Source organism: Pelodiscus sinensis, chromosome 5 (genome assembly GCF_052426305.1).
Source record: "Pelodiscus sinensis isolate ZL-2025 chromosome 5, ASM5242630v1, whole genome shotgun sequence".
In the NCBI taxonomy this organism is placed as follows: domain Eukaryota; kingdom Metazoa; phylum Chordata; order Testudines; family Trionychidae; genus Pelodiscus; species Pelodiscus sinensis.
The window spans coordinates 122,176,562-122,190,440 of NC_143056.1; the positions used below are offsets into that span (position 1 = coordinate 122,176,562).

The 13,879-nt window shown below is 44.7% G+C and overlaps 1 protein-coding gene across 4 annotated transcripts in view; it reads right to left on the bottom strand.

Annotated features, from left to right (window-relative positions):
* LRRC56 (leucine rich repeat containing 56) overlaps positions 1 to 13,879 on the bottom strand; it is a 99,942-nt gene that overhangs the window by 14,919 nt on the left and 71,144 nt on the right. For all 4 annotated transcript variants that reach the window (XM_075928269.2, XM_075928266.2, XM_075928267.2 and 1 more), the window contains 2 exons: positions 12,827 to 13,024; positions 2,281 to 2,458 (listed from right to left, as the gene is read on the bottom strand). In XM_075928269.2, coding sequence (XP_075784384.1) covers positions 2,281 to 2,458; positions 12,827 to 13,024 — 376 coding nt within the window. The remainder of the gene's footprint in view (positions 1 to 2,280; positions 2,459 to 12,826; positions 13,025 to 13,879) is intronic.

The window sequence follows — 13,879 nt, forward strand, 5'->3', positions numbered from 1 at the left end:
ACAGTCATGACAAAGCAATGGCAACATGCTTGGTGCTAGAGAGATAAGAAAAAAATGCAGTTCCTGCTTTGAGGAGCTTAAATGTAAATAATACACCCAGCACAGCCACACAGTGTCTTCTGCATCCTTGGTAGGGATACTTCTCTGGCCACCTTCCAGCATGATCACCCATATTTTTCACACAGTTTCTAAATCATTTCAGATATTAAGCAATACACTGGCAAATGAAGAATGTTGTCCTGCAATACTGGGGGTTCAGCACTTTTAATAATCAGGCCATTTATTCAAGAACTTCATGTTAGGCACTGATTGATTTAAAAAAATCTTAGCCTTTGTTATTAATGCAAAGCTATAAAACATACAGAATGCAAAGCAGCTAAGTTAACATCACTAAAGAAGAGAAAATGTTTGGAATTTCCTCACTTGAGTGCTTAACATTTAAAGTAAAAATACAAACATGAATAAAATATTATAACATAATATGCATGCCCTGTTCTGTGTTCCATTCTATGCTGTTTTTGCTTCCCAACTTTACTATTCTTCTGTAATGCAAACTTACGGAGCCCATGGAGGTACCATGGAAGGATCAAATTTTTATAAAATACAGGACTATGTAGCACTTTAAAGACTAACAAGATGGTTTATTAGATTATGAGCTTTCGTGGGCCAGACCCACTTCCTCAGATCAAATAATGGAAGAAAACAGTCACAACCATATATACCAAAGGATACAATTTAAAAAAAATGAACACACATGATACAATTTAAAAAAAATGAACATACTGCCAGAGCAAAGCCTCAGAAGCGCGGGAACCCGCCGCGGCTGTGGCTTCGCTCCCGGTGCCCCTGGTCTGCTGGAGACGGTCTCCAGCAGACCAGGGGCACCGGGAGCAGCTTTTCTCGCCCCAGAGGTCGAGGTGGCGGATCGCTGCCTGCGAGCTCCGGGGCGTAAGTCGGGGACTGCCTGTACTACAACTAATAATTTGGAACCACTGGGATTAAAATAAATGAGAAGTTTGTGTATTTATTCTAAAATAAACTGTATCTTTAATGGTATGCAGTTGGCAAGCATACCACAACAGTGCGGATGAGGAAGTCAACCTTATTGCCCACACTAATGGGAAGCAATAGAAGCAGTGATAGGAAATACTTTGTAATATTTAATGAATATGGTAACGCACATGTCGTGCAATATATAAAAGCATAACACAAAAATCAAGGGTGATCCAATTAAATTAACAGGCAGAAGTTTAAAACAAAAATAAGGAAGTACTTCATCACACAACACAGAGTTAACTTGCGGAACTCATTGCCAAGGGAAGTTGTAAAGGCCAAAACTATAACTGAGCTCAAAAGAGAATTAGCTAAAGTTCATGCAAGAGAGCTCCCTCAATGGCTTTTGGCCAAGATCACTAGGGATACAATCCTATATCTGGGTGTTCCTAAACTTCAGATTGCTAGAAGTTGAGACAGGATGATGGGATGGATCACTCCATAACTGCATTTTCTCTTAATTCCCTCTGAAGCATCTGGCACTGCCTACTGTCAGAAGACAGGATACTGGGATAGAGGGATCACTGGTTGGATGCAGTATTTTTGTTCTTATGTTCTTAAGAAGTAGCTTTCCCAAATAATATACCATCATGTAGTTACATGGGTCACTATTCATGAGCCATCATACCACCTTCCATTTCCAAGATTTCACTTGACTTGCTCAATTCAAAATATACATACATGAAAATACTAAGCGCTAAAACCTCAACTGCAGATGAAACATGGTGGATGGTTTAAGCCACTTTTACATTTCTCTAGTCCTAGAGCTAACCTCAGGGCTGCTCTAACTTACTCCCATTGTTTCATAGCCACATTTGGAAAATCTCTGGAGAAGAGAGGGATTCTAGCCAAACTCAATTTATCCTAGCTATTCACCTGACTCGATGGCATAGCCGATCATATGGAATCCTTTGGCACTGGAGGATTCCCCAATGCAGGAAGAAAGACTCCTCCACTGGCTGATTAAGAGCAGCACAAAGCAGCCTCAGTGGGGTGAAGATTCTGGCCAAAAGTTTTAAAGTGCAGTTACATTCCAAAGAGCGACCATGAAAATAGCATGGTGAAGTTCAATATTTATTGTCCTACAGTGAATTCTATAGCCATTCTGCTGTTTCCAAGTAAAAAATTCAAATTTCCTGAAAGCTCAGCTTGGGATCTTAGCTGTGCTCTTATTCTTTCTTACATATCAAAACCAATAAATGTACCTTCATGGGAAGTTTGACATACCTAAGCCAGAAATGTCTTTAGATAAACTGCCTTCCTTAATAGACTCCTTGACAATTAGCCAATCCTTGTTCATTTTCCTGGAGAGAGGGATGGTGATTTGATTTGCTGGTATTTCATCCAAATACTTTAAGTGTGGGATGAGTTTTTTCACTTCAGCTCTGTAATTATAATCTGGTACCTGGAAAAATTAAGAGTATGGTCATTTTAACAGATTGTTCAAAGAGAAACTGAACTATTATAAGCACTGTGGAGGTGTTCACGCTTTATGACCACTGGATAGTTTGAAGAATGCTTTGAAGGGACAAACCAACCCATCTCAAAGAATAAATAGAAATATAACCATGCATTTAAAATCTCACTGTGCTTCTCTATGATGGAACCACTACTCAAGTTACTGATGTACCAACAACACAAACTGCACAAATTAAAAGGCTGTTTGGCAAGTTATTTAATCAATTACCTCAGCACCTATTACAATAGCATCTGGGAGCCATACAAAATTGCAAACAATACATTGCTCTCCATAGGAAGATTGGAGAAACTCAACCCATAAGCACCCTCCTCCCGTTATGTTTGGAATTCTCTGGTTGTGGCATCAACTTCAGGCCATACTGAGACTAAAATGATGGGCCTAGGCTGGAAGGCTACCAAACCCAATGTCTGACACACTAACAAGTGCCAAATCCCTCAGAGCTAGATTGCGACTGCAGGTAAAATTTTAAGCCAGGTGTGTTGCATATGTAGCTCTGGGAGGCACTGTGGGCATGTCTAGACTGCATCCCTCTGTCGGCAGAGGGAGGCAAATTAGGCAGGTCGACATTGCAAATGAGGCAGGGATTTAAATATCCTGTGCCTAATTTGCATGAAAATGGCCACCGCATGTTGCCGACTCAGCACTTTGTTGGCAAAAAGCGGCAGTCTAGAGGGGGATCTGTCGAGAAAGAAAACCTTTTTTGACAGATCCTGTAAACCTCCTTACAGGAGGCATAAGAGATCTGTCAAAAAAGGCTTTCTTTCTCAACAGAGACAGGGCTACTGGAGACTGCTGCTTTTTGCCAACAAAGTGCTGAGTCGGCAAAACATGGTGGCCATTTTTATGCAAATTAGGCACGGGATATTTAAATCCTTACCTCATTTGCAATGTCGACCTGCCTAATCTGCATCCCTCTGCCAACAGAGGGATGCAGTCTAGACATACCCTGTGAATGCTTCTGTATATTAGAGGAGATGACTCAATTTAAATCTAAGCTCTTTTTCTTCAAGAGGGCATATGCCAAGGACTGATGCATAAAGGCAAAAATGAACTGTATCTAGGTTTCTTTTCTGAGACTTTGGTATGGCCCCTCCCATTCACACATGTCAGTTATGACACATGTTGAGGGGCTGAAGCTTCTTCTGGACTAATAAACTGACATTTTGAATTATAAGTGAAATGGGCCATGTGCATATAGCAATGACCGAAGAATTATGAACAGTAGGAGAGAAACATTTAGTGTTACAGATGGTGGTTATTACACTATGGTTCTGAATCTCCTGGTGAATGTTGGGCATTGCTAACAGATTTGAACCCTGCAAAGACATGACATCTCAGCTTTGGGAAAACTTAGTGATGTGTAGGAACATGCATTTTACAACACTGGTTAAAAAAATTTAGATTCAAGAAGGCAGCAGACAATGTCTGACTGTCTCTAACTCACTAGCAGTTTAAAGAGAGCACAAAGCAAAATTGTCCTTGTGAAGGAGTGTGAGAGGATGGCTCACCTGAAAGTTAACATCTACTGCGACAAAGTCAGATCAAAGGGCTGCAACAGAGTGGCAAAAAGGTAGCCCTAGGAGGGAGAAAAAAAGCCAACTCCCTTGTTAACAAGGAGTGGACCAATTAGAAGTAGGGTTGCCAGATGGTTTATCCAAAAATAACAAACACCTCCCCCCCCAAAAAAACAACCACTGTTGAGAAATAAAGGGGGAAACCAAAGTTGTTAGGGGGGGGGGGAGGGGGAAGGGACCCTGACAGTTATTAAGCAAAAAACAAACAAGCAAAAAACCCAAAATACAAAAAAAACCCAGCATGGCCCCTTTAAGGCTTTTGTGGGTTTTTTTTTTTTTTTGCCAGCGGCCATCTTGTTTTCTTACTCTGTGCCGGAAGAGAGCTCCCATGCGGAACCAGGTAAGCGGGGGGCGGGGAAGAAGGAGAGGGGGGCAGGGGTCCGGGAGCGGCCCAGGGACTGGGTCGGGAGTAGCCCTGGGGCTAGGCCTGGTTGCTGAATGTGTGTAGGGTTGCCAGGTAGCTGGTATTTTTGCCTCCTGGCAGGGAAAAAAAATCAGAAAATACTGGACATTTTAGGTGTCTGGTATTTTCTGATTTTTTTTTACCGGATAGGAGGCGAAAATACCGGACTGTCCGGGTCAATACCAGATACCTGACAACCCTAGAAGCAGCTGACAAGGAGCTGTCTAAGGCAGATTAGGCAGATCAGCTGAGACAGGGTTACTGGAGACCTTTTAAATGCCTTCCCTGTTCGGTAGAGAGGCAGAGGCCCATAGCAGTGTGCCACAGGCTCCTGTCACTGCTGCTCTGGATTCTGCCTGACTGTCCATTCTATTTGTGCAGCATTATGCAGTGTGGCCATTTTGCACTCCAGTGGCACAAAGATACCCTAAAGGCAGTGATCTCACTTCTCTACTTGGGTCTTATCCCCAGAGTAGGTAGGGGACTCCCTATCTTGCCAATGAAAAACTAGAGGAAAACTGCTTATTCTTGGCCTCTATAACATCTATGGAACTGTGGACAGTGCAGATTTAGCATAGCCTGGAGGCTAATTTAATACACAACAGCAGCTGAACTTGCTTTGGGCAACATGGAAAATACAGAAGGCACAAAGGGGGCTTAGATATACCTTCAACTCTTTCAGCATTCGGGCATTGATGCACTGTGGTCATGCCTTGGTATTCTAATAAAAATTGAGAGTTGCTGTATTTCAAACTTTTCTGTTGGATCTCATACTTCTGATATTGTTAGCAAACCCTCCAACATCCTTTTGGTGTTTGCATTCTGACTAATCATAGGACTAGAAGGAAGTTCATCTACTCTACATCTATCTGGGAGAGGGTTTGAGAGAGGGCTATAAACAGAGGGAGTTGGCTACTGACAATTTTGCAGTATTAATTTTCTTTTTATTTGGCTTCACATTAAATAAACATTTAAACCCATGAACCTTGTTAATTATCCCTTGTTTTAGTGCTCTTTCTTCCATAACATTTTACAAAATATATATAAATAAGGTATTTGTTAATAACTTGGGTGCCACAGTGGCACACGTCTAAACAAGCACACATGAACTCAATATTGGTGCACGAGACAAAACTCACTCTGCTCACGGATGGAAAATCTTTGAGGGAACAATGGTCCTCTACATTCTCCCAGGGACAGGCTACCAGGCTAACCTGCTTCTAAGGGGAAGGCTGACTGTTCTGATGCAACAGACAGGGTGTGCTTTGTCTGAAACCCTTTTCGCCAAGGGGAGAAGAGCAGTCTGGCAAGTATAAGAGGGGCCCTTGCCACACTACCTATAATTCAGTCATTTGGTCCTGATAAGTTTTGTCTTTCACAATATTACATGTTATATCACCAATTCCCAGTCAACTAAGTCCTCACCCACAAGCAATATTGCCTCTCACAGAAATTTTTCTGCAGCAGCAGTATGTATAACAACTGCCCATTCCCATCTCACAAAACAACACACAAACTGGCAGGGGGAATTTGTCAAATAAAGCTGGCTGCTGATAAGAAGAGGCAGATACTAACCTGACTAACTGACTCTTTAATCTTCATTTAGGAACAACCTTAACCAATCATCTGCCCTTCACGTAGCACATGTACTTTGTGCAGTATGCTGGCTATAGGTTTACAATTTATAGTGCTATCCTGTTTGAGAGATGCATCATATTACACTCATGCAGCAATACTGCAAACAGCAGCTATATTAGGGGCTACAGTATTTATCATCAGGTTGTTGGGTTTGGTTTAGATGACAGAGGAAGATGAGGTCATCTGAAAATCAAATTACACAAAGCAAACAGGGAGTCTGACGAAAGGGCAGTAAATTTAGTTAATCATTTTATAGATAAAAAAATACAAGAGCTGTTACTGAGGTTGTCCTATGGGGTACAGTATGGCAGGCAGCTCGAAATATTAGACTTGCCAAATTGGGGAACAAATGTAAGTCTACATCTATTATTTTCTACCTCTTGGCTGAATTTTCTGTACCTCAGTCAGTTGGCAAAAGCATTAATAGGAATGACAGAGCCCAGGGTGAAACTTAGATCTGAGGAATAAATGTTTTTTTGTGATGGTCTCAGGGCTGTGGAACTCCCCATACAGGAGTCAGGGTGAATTTGTGAGCTGCCTCTTTTAGAGCATGATTGAAGACATGCCTCTCTGAAGAGACCTCCCATCAGTAGTGAGGCAACAAATGGCTGATTATTCTGTCTTCTCCTAGAATGACCCAAAGAGGTAAAATCCAATCAAGAGAGGGGCAGAGAAGATGGTTCATAGGTGGACAGCAAAGAATCTTCTTAAATTCTTGTATTTTCTTTATATCTAGCTATCCCAGTGACTGGTGCACTAGCTAAGCAATGACTGACAGAAAGACACTGCATGGCATAGGATTTCTAGATGGTAAAGTCTTAGCTAGAAATTCCTCAAGAGATCCCCTTTTGCAAAAACTTGCTTGAGAATGTGTCTTGTGTGCTCGGGCCTGCCAACCGGGGAGAGGGGGGAGGGCTAAAGGGGCAACTGTGCTGGGGATGGGCAATTCAAAAGGCCCTGGAGCTCCCAGCCACCATTGCCATTGCTACTATGGCAGCGGTGATGGCCGGAGCCTTGGGCCCTTTAAATTGTGTTGGAGTGCCACGCTGCATGGAGAGCTGTAGGGGGGACACTGCGCTCCAGGTGGTGCAGAGGGCTGGCTGTCCCAGTCCTGCCCCTTCTACCTGAGGCCCCACCCCTTCTGGGAGCAAGGAGCTGGCCCCCTGCACCTTGCCCAGGGATTCACACAGGTGTTTGGCTCCCCTCTGTGTGCTACATACTCTGAATGTGTACTTCACTTCCAAAAACACATTGCACTCCAGCATATTATAATACTAATCAGTCCCTGGTTTCATCATCTAAACAAATCAAGAGCAGTCATGTCATGAGCCTATCACAAATGATTTTTAAAGACTGAAGACATCAAGTGATAATTACATCTTTTGAGTATATTACTATGTTTGGAAATGGACAGCAAAGGGGACCTGAATCCCTTATAGCTCTAGTATCTCTTGCTTAGGTTCTGATATCAACCTACAATTATGGAGTGACAAAAACTGCCCTGTGTTATCTCTATGGGAATAAAAACAAGCAAGAAGAAATGATCTTTCAACTAGCAGCAGGCATGGAATTCCTTCTGTAGAGACTTTTGTTTCTAATTGCGTCTTCATCCAGGAATGAAATGTGAACAACAAACATTTCAATTATAAATAGTTACAGTATCTGCCTCTGAAGTATACCTCTGAAAGTACAGAAAAGGAAAACAAATGTAGAGCAATTTGTTAAGGCACAGCCTACTGAATCTCTGAAAAGAAAAAACATGACAACTAAAACTCTACACTGTGCTGGTTCGCTCAGTGACAGATGTGATCAAGCTGATAATTAAATATAAAAAAGTGATACAAATCTTCATGATTATTATATGGATGGGTTGAAATATCCATACTTGCATTACATGACTGAGCTTTTAGAGATGCTAAAGCTTCAAGCTTAAATTCTTATGCAAATGAATTCTATGGATGTGAATGATTTAGAGTAAACAGGAAAGTTATATGGCATGTGATGCAGAGGAATCATAGTGTCATCTCTTTGTTTTCTTTCTTATTCATGCATTATCAGTCCTTTGTAACATCAGCATAGACTGATCCAATTCCTAGAAAATGCATTACAATACAATGCATTATGTAACATTGGTTACATAGACTATATTTTGGTTTGAGACTTGTGCTGCAATTAACATTCAACCTAATTTGTGTATCTCACATTTATCGTTTGAGAACTGATGAAGACCTGCAATTACAGCAATCTGAAGAAAATGATGATGGATCATTTGTTTTAACCCAGTAGAACTATTACAGGCAGTCCCCGACTTACGCGGATCCGACTTACGTCGGATCCGCACTTACGAACGGAGCTTTCTCGCCCCGGAAGTCGGGGCGAGAAAGCCCCGTTCGTAAGCTGCTCCGGTGCCCCTGGTCTGCTGGAGACCGTCTCCAGCAGACCAGGGGCACCGGGCGGGTTCCCGCGCTTCTGAGGCTTTGCCAGAGCAAAGCCTCAGAAGCGCGGGAACCGCTGCTGCTGCCCCTTGAGACCCGGTGCCTGTGGTCTGCTGGGGACGGTCCCCAGCAGACCACAGGCACCCGGACTGAAGCCGCAGCCGCGGGGGGGGTCCCGCGCCTCTGAGGCTTTGCCAGAGCAAAGCCTCAGAGGCGCGGGGGAACCGCCGCTGCTGCCGCTTTGACTGAAGTTTGACTGAAGCCGCAGCCGCGGGGGGGGGGTCCCGCGCCTCTGAGGCTTTGCCAGAGCAAAGCCTCAGAGGCGCGGGGAACCGCCGCTGCTGCCGCTTTGACTGAAGCGGCAGCAGCGGCGGTTCCCCGCGCCTCTGAGGCTTTGCTCTGGCAAAGCCTCAGAGGCGCGGGACCCCCCCGCGGCTGCGGCTTCAGTCCGGGTGCCTGTGGTCTGCTGGGGACCATCCCCAGCAGACCACAGGCACCCAGACTGGAGCGGCAGCAGTGGCGGTTCCCCGCGCCTCTGAGGCTTTGCTCTGGCAAAGCCTCAGAGGCGCGGGACCCCCCCGCGGCTGCGGCTTCAGTCAGGGTGCCTGTGGTCTGCTGGGGACCGTCCCCAGCAGACCACAGGCACCCAGACTGAAGCCGCAGCTGTGGCGGGGTCCCTCGCCTCTGAGGCTTTGCCAGAGCAAAGCCTCAGAGGCGCGGCACCCCGCTGCCGCTGCGGCTCTGCTCCCCGTGTCCCTGGTCTGCTGGGGGGGGGGGGCGCAGCTAGTGTGCTCCCCCCCCCAGCAGACCAGGCTTTTGTTTTGGACTCTGGGGCAGAGCAGCTGGGGCGCTGCCGATTGGTCCTGCAGCGCCCGTGGGCACTACTGGACCAACCCGGCAGCACCCCAGCTGCTCTGCCCCAGGTCCTGATTCAGCCGCTGCTGGTCAGTTTCAGCAGCGGCTGAATCAGGACGTCTGGGGCAGAGCAGATGGGGTGGTGCTGGGTTGGTCCAGTAGCACCCCAGCTGCTCTGCCCCAGGCGTCCCCAAGTCAGCTTCTGCTGAAACTGACCAGCGCTGACTACAGAAAGCCCCAGGCAGAGTTGCTCTGCCCCGGGCTTCCTGGAATCAGCTGCTGATCAGTTTCAGCAGCAGCTGACGTGGGGACGCCTGGGGTTCTTAAGTTGATTCTGTATGTAAGTCAGAACTGGCGGTCAGTTTCAGCAGTGTCTGAATCTGGACGCCAGTTCCGACTTACATACAGATTCAACTGAACAAACCTCAGTCCCTATCTTGTACGTAACCCGGGGACTGCCTGTATCTATGTACGCAGAAAGTTTGCAAAGAATATACATTTAATCGGATAAAAGTTCTGTCACAATGATTCCCAAATTGTCATCCACAACTCACCAATGGTCTGCAGAGTACTTGCTGATGCTCCACAAAGCTGGTTTATTGAATTATATTGATTCCCCTTATTGTTTCCAGCTGCTATAGTGGGTGAAGTTAAATTTTCCATTTTTAAAGGTTCCAGTTTTAGAGTTATTACCTGTTCCAATGTCCCCATTTTAAGTAAAGGAAATATTGCTGGAATCAACAACATTGCTAAAACTGGAATTAACTTAAGTGCACGTGTCACTTCAATAGGCAGAACCAAACCTGGAACCTATGGAGCTTAGTACATGAGCCGCTACCACTTGAGCTAAGGCTCTCAGCTGAGGTTATACAGTAAACTTAGTCTCTCTCTCTGTAAGTGGTCTAAGTGCCACTATGTGGGACAGTACACCACACCCAGAAGGTGTGTGGGTTACACATGCACTGTACATCACATAAAGGACTTTTCTGAAGTTATTTTTGCATGTAAACAATTGCCATATTTGCTGCTGGGATGTTATGTAACCCAAAGAGGAAGAGAGGATGATTATTTTGACTACAAAGAGGATGGCGTGTCACCAAGACAATATCTCTATTAAGCCCTGATCTATGCTATGAAAAAGTGTGATAGTTCTTTTAAAAGGGTTCCTCATTTTAACATGCTACTTTAAAGTTTTATTTTGGAGGTCACTTTTCCTCTTGGCATTCCTTGAAGCCATAAAACAGATTATAAGACTGCCCCAGAGCCACTGTATGAAAATACTGATTTGGTAGATATCCAGATTAAAAATCTGAACACTATCAAGTTTTTAATTGTTACTGGTATATTTCAACATGGGTATTGGGATTTCACGTGGTATGAGAGATAGGAAAATTTCTAATATGGATGGACAGATAACCACATGCATGTGTTGTTAACTTGAGGTGCTTTGCCTTGCTCTTCTGCACCAGCAATAATATGCTTTTTACTATACTACACTCACACAAAAGTAATAATGAGAGAAAACACTCTTGCAGTCTCATACTCAAAATTGTTATTTGGGGTTTCCCCAAAAAGCTATGCAAAGAGGGGGATAAGGAAGAAGAGCTATTGAAAGATTAATGCTGTTAAACTGTACTACTGAAATTCTTCTGAAATCACAGCAAAAGAGGCTGACATTTTTACACACTGCAGCATAGTTATCTGACTAAGCTACATAATCTCTTATGTTTGAGAACTTTAGTCCCCAAAGAGCAGAGATAATGCAACGGGTTTCCAGAGGCCTCTCAGGCACTGAAAAGATAGGTAAGATGTTGAGAGTAACTGGCCCTTAATGTGAGGATATAGAACACTTTGGTGGGACCATATTAAGTGATTAAAAATATTTTAACTAACTAGGGCAAGATGCAAACTGGTGTCCTGTTGGAAAGATTTTGATCTCATTTCCAATAAAAGCTAGGAGACAATGGAGACAAATAATCCATCAGTACCAGAAAGGCTGCAGGAGCTGGCACATTTTAGAGAAGCTGAGGACTCACAGGTAAATCTGTTTCATTTGCAAGATCCACCTGATACCAGAGGGATCATTTGTCTCTATTGGCTTTACCTCACTCCTTAGAGAGATATGCAGGATACATGCTCTGCAAGCTGTGGGAATAGATGCCTCATGCCTAGTGGAAAGGTAGGGGGCTTTGAAAATTTTCCCCCTCATTCCATGCCACTAATTCTGGCTGGGTTTCAGTGAAGGGAGATTCAACGTGGCCCATTCAGCTGACTCTTTGTGTGTCTTGCCCACATGCTAGGATTTTGTGCAGCCTGCTCATATCTCTCCATGGGCATCTAGCCCACATGCCACTAAAAGATGGTTTAATTGTGGCCTTCTCAGTTCTCTCAGTGTGGTTTGAGCCATATGCCATCGGGGGACCAGTTTCACTACAGTCTGCTCATGCCTCTTGGCTTGGACCTTTCCCATAAATTGTCTACGAGCTGGGTTACTTGAGCCTGCACGGTTCTATGGTGTAGACCTCGCTCTCACACTGGCTGGGAGCTGGGTGCAGGCAACCCACTGTCCCTGCCATTTCTTAGGGGAGGAGTAGTGCTATTCTTCAAACCCTCTTCAGAAAGCCACACAATTTTTAAGTTTATCAGTTTTGAGAAGAAATCCCTCAAAGCCATAAAACAATCTTGAGTGACAGCTGCTTAAAAATCTTTCAAAAATCCTCTGAAAGCTCTGTTCCAAAGGGTGCCCTGAAATCTACTTGGAGGCAGACAATTCTGGGAAGCTCTTCTGGAGGACTGGTCCTGAGCACAGGCTCAGTGTGAAGATCTCAGCTGCCCCCTGACCACAGAAATGAGGAATGCTCATTGTGAAGATTGACATGGGACTAAGAAAATATTATTTTCTTGCTAAAAGGTAACAGAGGTTAAAAAAAATTTATAAGCCTGCTCCATCTTCCCTGGTGAGCAATGAATGGGGTTTGGGCTGGTTAGAAAGTAGGAAAAAAATTAAACTCTAGCAGCCGTTGGGCAGGTTCACAGCAGACAGTGATAGATTTAACAGTGCATAGATATGTCCACTAGTGTTTGAGAAGTGTTTATTCTTGTAAGAACAAACTGACTGCCAATTTATTTTATCCTGGGACTAGACCCACATGTATCAGAAGATGTACTATGAAAGGGGTTCCTACGAATATCAATACCTCTCTTGAAGCCATTAGGGAAAAGGCCTTGTCAGTCGATACCAATGCTTCCTCTAGCTTTCCTTGAGTTCATGGGAAGTACTTTTTAAGAAAGACAACAATACAATGGAAGTATTTCTGTGGATACCAGATTTACCAACTTGGGATAAACGTGCAAAATTTAACCCAAGAAATCTGAACAAGGTTCTCACCTCTGAAGACTCTGGGTTTGGCTTCAGGCAAATAAGATTCCCCTCCACTGTGAGACTGCTCAGTTTGCCGCAGAGTCCCAGGTACTGAATCTGGTTGATGTCCTCAATATTGTTTCCTTCCAGGTCCAGAATCTCAAGATGATCCAGCAAGCTCACTTGGCTCAGGTCAGAAATATTGTTATAGGCTATATAGAGTTCCTCAACAGAAGTAAATAGAACGTATAAACCACAGACTTGCCCAAATGACATTAAACCACCTACTGACTTAATTCAATATCTTAAAGATTTGAAATAAGTAAAGAGCTAGAGATATCAATAGGAACACTCAGGAACTAGCTTGGGCATAGTGTTTCCTATCATGCCTAATACCGTTGTAAGTCAATGAAACTGTCAGGGAAATAAGTAAGGCCAGGTCTACAGTAAAAGGAGAGGTTGAATCAAGATATGGAACTCCAGCTAAGTTAATTACGTCGATGAAGTCAACATACCTTGTTTTGAGTTTTCCCGCTGTCCCCACAGTGGGAGGCCACAGACAGCAAACACTCCTTTCGGTTTCCCATACACCTCAAAGGAGCAGGAGTACCAGCCACAGACAGGGGCATTCTCTGGGTTCGATTTAGCGGATCTTAATTAGACTTGCTAAATCAAATTCTGGAAGAAGTAGCCCAATGTCTGTGACTCTGTAATGCTGAAATGCTGTCTGTTCGCCCTAGGCGGCGCTGTTGCCTGAGTCACTTCCTTCGCTTCCTGTCGTGGTGCTCAGCTGACGTATGCGCCGCTCAGCCAGGCTGCTGCGGGGGAGCCCAAACCGCTGCTTGTGTCACTTGCTCCCCAGCGGCAGCTCGGCTGAGCGGTGCACAAGTCAGCCGAGCGCCACAGCAGGAGGTGAAGGGGGGCAGGGCGATGAGGTACATGGCCAGGGGCGGGGCCCAGCCGTGTACGTCCCCTTCATGCCCTGCTTCGCCTCCTGCCATGGTGCTCGGCTGACTTCTGTGCCGCTCAGCCAGGCCGCTACAGGGGAGCCCAAACCACAGCTTGCGCCGCTTGCTCCCC